This window comes from Myotis davidii, unplaced genomic scaffold (assembly GCF_000327345.1).
Source record: "Myotis davidii unplaced genomic scaffold, ASM32734v1 scaffold679, whole genome shotgun sequence".
NCBI classification, from domain to species: Eukaryota; Metazoa; Chordata; class Mammalia; order Chiroptera; family Vespertilionidae; genus Myotis; species Myotis davidii.
Window position 1 is genome coordinate 747,635 of NW_006290023.1, and position 8,033 is coordinate 755,667.

The window sequence follows — 8,033 nt, forward strand, 5'->3', positions numbered from 1 at the left end:
ACTGCCCCCCCGCTTCAGCCTGACCGCCCGATCCCCCCCTAACCACTCCCCTGCCAGACTGATTGATGCCTAACTGCTGCCCTGCCAGCCCAGTCACCCCCAACTGCCCTCCCCTGCAGGCCATCTTGTGTGAGGATGTGATGGTCAATTTGCATATTACTGCTTTATTATATAGGATTTTTAATCCTTACCTGAGGATATGTTTATTGATTTGAGAGAGAGAGAGAGAGAGAGAGAGAGAGAGAGAAGAGGGTCAGAGAGAGAGAGAGGAACATTGATAGGTTGCCTCCTGTATGCACCTCATTCAGGTTGAACCCACAACCTAGGTATGCACCCTGTCCAGGAATTGAACCCACAACCTTTTTATGCTCCAACCAACTGAGCAACCCGCCAGGACAAGAGTATGATGATTATTGAGGGAAATGGCCAAACATATCATTTGATAGGCATATTGGCTTTTTAGCATCTTATTATAATCTACAAAAATATTGAAATTTGAAAAGTACATAAGTAAAAGTGTTTTCAGTCTAGCAAATCAATAAAAGCTCCCTTCAAAGTAGCTTTATAATGTCCACCTTGAATGCTCTTTTCTCATCATGAGTGCAGATGCTCATGAACTAAATGTGTGCTGTTTTGAGTTTATAGTTATGTGCCACATAACCATGTTTTTTGGTCAATGAAAGTTCATGTAAGGATGGTGGTCTTATCTATACTAATAAAAGGGCAATATGCTAATTAGAGCAGATGTCTTCCAGATGTCCTTCCTGACAAAGCTGCAGTGGCTGTGAGGGCCGAAGGCAGGCAGCCATGGTGGTGTTGGTGAGGGCCGAGGGCAGGCAGCCATGGCAGTGGCTGTGAGGCCCAGGACTCAGGCAGCTGTGGGCTCAGGCAGTCATGGGCTCAGGCAGCTGTGAGCCCTGGTGGTTGCTAGGCCCAGGGCTCAGACCTTGCAGCCGAGGTGGCCGGCAGTGGCAGCAGCAGTGGTGTGATGAGGGTGGCGCCTTCCCCTGATAGGTGGTCGCCTCCCACAGAGGGAGGCCAGACTGTGGCCTATGCTATCAGTAGGACATCCCCTGAGGGCTCCTAAACTGTGAGAGAGGGTAGGCTGGGCTGAGGGACCCCCCTAGTGCACAAGTTTTCATGCACCTGGCCTTTAGTAAGATTATAATGGACCTCAAAAATTCCTATCGCCTAGTGACATTGTAACATTGTAGTGCAATGCATTACAATTGCCTACAGTATTTAGTACATAACATGTATACAGGCTTGCAGCCTAGGAGCAATAGGCTATACCTGTGGTCGGCAAACTGCGGCTCATGAGCCACATGCGGCTCTTTGGCCCCTTGAGTGTGGCTCTTCCATAAAATACCACATGCGGGGGCGCGTACAGTGCGATTGAAACTTTGTGGCCCATGTGCAGAAGTCGGTTTTCGGCCTGGGCGAGTCTATTTTGAAGAAGTACTGTTGATATTTGGCTCTGTTGACTAATGAGTTTGCTGACGACTGGGCTATACTATATATATATATACACTAAATAGCCTAGGTACATAGCACCTAGGTTTGTCTAAGTGCACTCTATGATGTTCACATGATGACAAAATTGCCTAACAATGCATTTCTCAGAAGGTATCACTGTTGTTGCCCTGCCACCCCAATTCATATGTTGAAATCCTAACCTCCAAAGGTGATAGTATTAAGAAGTGGGAGGTGCTTAAGTCACGGTGGAACACTCATGATTGAGATTAGTGCCTTTCTAGAAGGGGCTCTAGAGAGATCCCCAGCACCTTCCACCACCTGAGAACCACCAGCAATGAACCAGGAACATGACTGTGCTGGTGTCTTGCTCTTGGACTTCCCAGCCTCCAGAACTGTGAGAAATAAATTTCTGTTGTCAAGTCACTCCATTTGTGGTGCGTTGTTATAGTAGCCCTAGCAAATGAATACATACACTTTCTGAGTGTTTCTTCCTACCAATACCCAAACCTGAGTTGGGGATGAGAGAACCCACCAGCTGTTTGAACTGGCCCCTGACCTGAAATTCCTGGACCGTTTCCTTGGTATCACTTTCAGTGTTGTTCTTTTCCAAGGACTTGTTTTGTTAAGACTTGGGCAGCTAATGAAATAGCAGTCCTACCTCTCCTCCTTACCCTCCTGCTTTTACAACCAGCCTAGCTTCCAGAGCTATGTTTAAGACACAGCCAACACTTAAAGTGATGGCTAGACATTCAGCTCCCAATGTTTGGCTTCGTGTGTAGGGCACGGCTATAGGGTTAAGCCTCACACTGACCTGTTGGCAAAGCCACAAACAAGTCCCAGCTTAGAGGGCACAGTCCTCTTAGCATAATTAGGCTTGACCTTATGACACTCCCTAGATCTTATCTGGGAAGCTAATGGGCTGTGGGAGGTGTAGCAAGTGCTGTCAAAGCAAGTGAAACTCCCAAGATCATTGTAACTCTGGTGACACCTTATTCTCTTGGTCACTTCTTCATCCTTTCGCTGCCCTCACTCAGGCTTGCGAACCCTTGGCTGAGCTGGCTCGGCACATGTGGCACCCAATGTGGGGCCTGAGTTCGGGGGAACTTCAGTTGTCAGGTGAAAGAACGCTCCAGTGAAGCACGTGCAGAAAACAAGAAGGAAGGTAAGGAGCAAAGTTCAGTGCTGTAACTAGGTGTAAAACATGGTAAATTTAGGATCACAGGAAAAGAATATATACGTATCCATCTTAAGGCTATGCTCCAAGCACGGGGCTATTCTGTGAGGTATGAATAGCTTTTCGAGTTGTTGGGTTTTGTGAGTAAAATCTGCCCATGGTTTTCTGAGGAAGGAAAGGTAAATATAGAGGCATGGGAGAAGGTAAGAAAACAACTTAAAGATCATTATATAGCTGAAGGTCCAGAGGAAATGCCTGCCTCTGCTTTCAGTCTGTGGTCCCTGATTCAGGACTGCCTAGAGCCCACTCCAGAAAGGGAGTGGATGAATGTGGCAGGGGAATCAAGACAGATGGGGGAAGGCTACCAGAGGCTTCCGACCCCACCTGTACCATCGGCGTCTCCGCTGCCTCCTCCAGTCCCTGGGGCTGCAGCTCCTGTGGAAGAGAGCCCTCCAGACGATGAGCTTCCCCCAAATATGAATGAGGATTGGAGGAAGCAAAGGAACAGCACCGGCAGGTTTGGGATGATGGGGGTCTGGTGCAAACATTTGGAGAGCTCACTGTTGCTCATAAGCCTCTCCTCTTACCCCCCTAAACAAGCAGCTGGAAATGAAAGTCAAAGGGCTACAGGGAGTGGAAACAAGCAGCCTGCGCTATGTTCAGGATGCAGGAGAGGAAAGCAATTGGGTAAATGACTGATGTTGATGATAATTTAATACCCCTTAGGCAGGGAAACTTCAGGTCCCACCAGACAGTAGAGTCCTTATCCTTAACACCACTGCAGCCTTTCCAGCCGGCTCAGTAAACCTTTATCATGCCACCCTGGGAAGCGCAGGATTGACAAGTTCTTCCTGGGGTGATAGATCAGGACTCAGACAATACCAGAAAGAGCCAATCCTACTCTTAAAATGAAACTATAAAAACAAAAAAGGGGGGAGAAGAATGTTGTGTGTTAAATTGAAAAATGTTATGTGTTAAAATTTTTTGAATTACAATGCAGAGGGTTGTACAATTGCCGAAAGGCATCGGGCCTCCTGACAAGAGTTTTACCAGATTCAGTAATGATGTGGGGAAGAGGTTGTGTTTGTATCTTTCCAGAAAGAGCAGTGCAGCCAATTTGAGTACCAGAGCATTAAGTGCATTACCACAATGGACCCAGAGAAGCTCCTTGTCCCATCATTCAAAAGACTGAGAGTTGCCCTGATGACAGCAAAGTGGAAAAAAAGAAGAAAAGTGTTAACACATTGGCATTGTTTTGTTAATAGCCAGAGCTTTATGTTTAACTTTTAAAATGTTAACATGTGTGTAGTTTGGGTTTTGCATTGGCATTGTTTTGTTATTGTTTTAATAGCCACAGTTTTGTTCTTGTTGCTTAAGTTTTACTTTCATTATAGTAGCTTAAAAATAAAAAAAAGGGTGAGATGTAGGGAGCGGCTATAGGGTTAAGCCTCAGGACTGACCTGTTAGCAAAACCACAAACAAGTCCCAGCTTAGAGGGCACAGTCTTCTTAGCATAATTAGGCTTGACCTTATGACACTCCCTAGATCCTTCCTAGGTAGCTTAATGGGTTGTGGGAGGTGTAGCAAGTGCAGCCAAAACAAGTGAAACTCACAAGATCAATGTAACTATGGTGACCGAATACCTTGTTTACCTTTGGCTATAAAATAAAGGCTCAGCTTGCCTCTGGATCTCTCCCTGTGGCCTCAGCCAGGCACAGGAAGATCCACCTAGACCTGGCTTATTCTCTCTGTCATTTCTTCATCCATTCGCCGCCCTCACTCAGGCTTGTGAACCCTTGGCTGAACTGGCTGGGCACACCCATGTCCTTGACGAAAATTAGTAGGTGACATCTGATTCTGCCCAGAGCTTCTGGCTCTCGGCTGCAGTGAGAGCAGTACTGAAGCACCTGAGCTTGTACAGGCAATTTCCACAGCAGTGAGAGCCTCTCAAAAATAGAAAGAACTCGTTCCTCATAAAACCAGGCCTGCTCTTCTACAGAAATGAAAGGGGCAAAGAAATTTAATTTTTAAACGAATAGTCTCAATATATATATATATATTTTCTCCTTTTCAGCCAGTACACGCCACTCCGTCATCTCTGAAGATGTTAGATGTGGGGAAGTGGCCAATTTTCTCCCTTTGTTCTGAGGAAGAGCTGCAGTTAATTCGTCAGGCCTGTGTCTTTGGAAGTGCTGGCAATGAAGTTTTATATACTACAGTGAATGATGAGGTAATTTTGAAGAAAAAATTCAACCACTTCTATTTTCAGAAATAAATTTGCTAGACTGAAGATCTTGGGGGAACTAAGGAATTAAGGTTAGAAAAAAAGTACAGGGAGTAGATTCATATTTATTATATAATAAAGCAGTTTTGTTTTAGGAGGACAATGCCTGTATGAAGATAATTGTAGGTTTGTCAGAAGTAGAACTGCTTGAACTAACAGTGGTTTTCCCCACAGGTTTTTGTACTTGGCACAAACTGCTGTGGCTGTTTGGGCTTAGGTGACGTCCAGAGCACCATTGAACCTCGGAGACTGGATTCTTTAAGTGGCAAAAAGATAGCCTGCCTCAGCTATGGCAGTGGTCCACATATTGTTCTTGCGACAACAGGTAACCTAGGAACACAGTATAGAATTTTAGCCCTTGCTTTATTTATTGAGAAAAAAGAGTAGGACCATCCCCTAAACAGAGAACATACTTTTTGATTAGACAAGAGTTTCTGGTCTGCCTTGTGAACTTGACTATGCTTTGCACAACATAAAATATGAACATGTCTGAATATCAAAGTAATGTAGCAGATGGAATCTAGCAATTATTGGCATTTTAGATATAAGAATGGCAGTGTGTTAAGCCCAGTAAGCCCCTTTTGTTTACACTTTACAAGTATAATTATTTTGCATTAAAATGGTGAACCCACTCTAGGCAAGCGGTTCTCAACCTGTGGGTTGCGATCCCTTTGGTGGTCGAACGACCCTTTCACAGGGGTTGCCTAAGACCATCCTGCATATCAGATATTTACATTATAATTCATAACAGTAGCAACATTACAGTTATGAAGTAGCAACGAAAATAATTTTATGGTTGGGTCACAACATGAGGAACTGTATTTAAAGGGCCAGAAAGTTGAGAACCACTGCTCTAGACTTTGAATTTGAGATTCCTGATCTATGAACTGAAAGACTAAAGCCAGATTCCAGCATCTCCTCCAACTCTTAGCATTCTGTGACTCTTATGTTAGTGACTGATGACTGTAGTTAGTAATATAAGGAATTAAGTATTCTCATGGTTATTTCATGAATTTAGACTAATAAGACATTATAATTAAAACATAGGTTAGAGTTTTTCTTAAGGTAGGTATTCATTTTGTATTCTTCAAACCGAAAATAAATTTTCTATTCTTTTATGTGCTTATTTCACATTAAAAAAATAACCATTAGGGATTATTGGTTGCCAGTAATAGCAGGCTAAATTATATAGATAATTTCTTCACTGAAAACAACTATTAAAAATATTAAAAATATTTTTCATGAGGCATCAAAGCACTGACAAGGCAAAAAGGAATTATTAGATCAGATTTAGGAGAAAGTGTGAACTAAGAAGTCAGAGGGGAACTTGAAGCCAATTTGGCCTTAAAGACATCTATCTGCCTGTCCACTTGAATGGAGTTGTGGTCTAATGTATTCATGAGGTGAAGGGGTCATAAGTCAACACATTAGGCTGAGACCACAGAGGGCTACACTCTCAGGGCAAGGGATGAGCCAGTTCTTCCACCTTACAGGACCAAACTAAAGAATTCCTTGGCTCTGAGCAAATTAGGAAAGAAAAAAAAAAGAAAACCTCTCTCTGAGAGATTGTAACCATAGATCTGTATTCACATCAGACTGGATGGTCCAAGAAATATTAAGTCTTGAATTTATTAAAGAGATACCTTTAAGTACCTTCTGAAGTTGATGTAAATCCTTTCTTTAGGAAGGCACCTTCATTCTGGGCCTGAGGGAGTATGATGCCATTGAAAAATAATTTTCCAATCGCAATTAGCAGCACATAGTCAAAGGCAACAAGGTACATAAGGAAACAGGCAGCATGAAGGAGAACCAGCAAAAAAGCCAGCAAAAACTGACTACTAAATATCAGATATTAGAATTACCAGATACCAGTGATAAGATGGTTGTATTTATTGTTTGAAAGAATAAAAAATGAGCTCTAAGATACCTGCAGAGATCATAAAAGATTTGAAAAAGAACTAGATGTACAGTATAATTATCCAAATGAAAAACTAAGTAGACAACTTAAGCTGCAGTTTGGACACAGCAAAAGACAAAATTAATAGACTGGAAGATAGAACAGAAATAATTATCTGGAATGTAGCACAAAGAGACAATATGGTAGAAAATATAGATGAAACAAGTATATATTGTATGATTCCATTTCTTTAAAGTTTAAAAACAGGACAAACAATTTTGTTATTCAGGATTTATATGTGGGGGGCTTTGGGAGTGACCAAAGGTTATATTTTCTCACCTGAATGGTAGCACATGGGTATGTGTGTTTTATAATTATTTATGGAATTGTGCATATATATTTTATGAATGTGTATTATATTGTGCAATAAGTGATATAATAACAAAGATTAAAAATATCTTTGTGTTCATTTTATAGATAAGGAAGTTAAATTTTTTTACTTTCAATCTAATGTTTTTTTTCTATTTACTCTATTGGAAGCAACCTTTTTTCTGCCATTTATTAAGAGCCTATCTTCCAGCTATTATAATTGCATTTATTTAAATTTCATCTTGTTGCTTTGAAGTAGAATGTAGGTTATATTTTCAAATGTATATATTTTTTAAATTAAATCTTTATTGTTCAGATTATTACATTTGTTCCTCTTTCCCCCCCCCCCATAACTCCCCTCCTCCCAGTTCCCGCCCCATTTATTGAGCCTCAGGAGGCTGACCTAACTCTGCTACAAGCATGGGCTGTAACCTTCTGGGTCAGTTCAGCCAATGGGAAAGTTCCGTCGGAAGCCGCAGGGTGGAAGGGCTGTGAGCTGGGTCTTTTCCCCTCCACTCTGCCTGTGGGTTCCTCTCAGGCTATTTGTATCAACAGAAGGACATAACTGCTCTCCAGGGAGCCTGACCCACGTGCCTCTTCTAGGATCTAGGAAGAGCTCCTTTCTCATATCCCTCAAGCCGGGGGTAGGATGAGGGTAACACCTTCACTTTCACTAACCTAGGGGCAGTTTCCTTGAGATTTCCTACATCCTGCTCAGACCTCTCAAAGGAGTCTCTTTATTAAGTCCTCCTGGAATTGTCTTAACTTTGGTGTGTCGTGTGTTCCCTTGGGCCCTGACAGATACAGTCATTAAAAATAAACTTTGAAAAGAT

The 8,033-nt window shown here is 42.5% G+C and overlaps 1 protein-coding gene across 2 annotated transcripts in view; it reads left to right on the forward strand.

The window, feature by feature from the left end:
- Positions 1-8,033, forward strand: part of LOC102765503 (RCC1 and BTB domain-containing protein 2) — a 31,540-nt gene that overhangs the window by 4,012 nt on the left and 19,495 nt on the right. Inside the window, exons 1-3 of one of the 2 annotated variants that reach the window (XM_006762733.2) lie at positions 2,456-2,638; positions 4,725-4,880; positions 5,109-5,259. In XM_006762733.2, the coding sequence (XP_006762796.1) occupies positions 4,755-4,880; positions 5,109-5,259 (277 nt within the window). In that variant the 5' untranslated portion in view covers positions 2,456-2,638; positions 4,725-4,754. Of the gene's footprint in view, positions 1-2,455; positions 2,639-4,724; positions 4,881-5,108; positions 5,260-8,033 lie in introns of those variants that run through there. The other variant, XM_006762732.2, reaches the window with a different exon arrangement.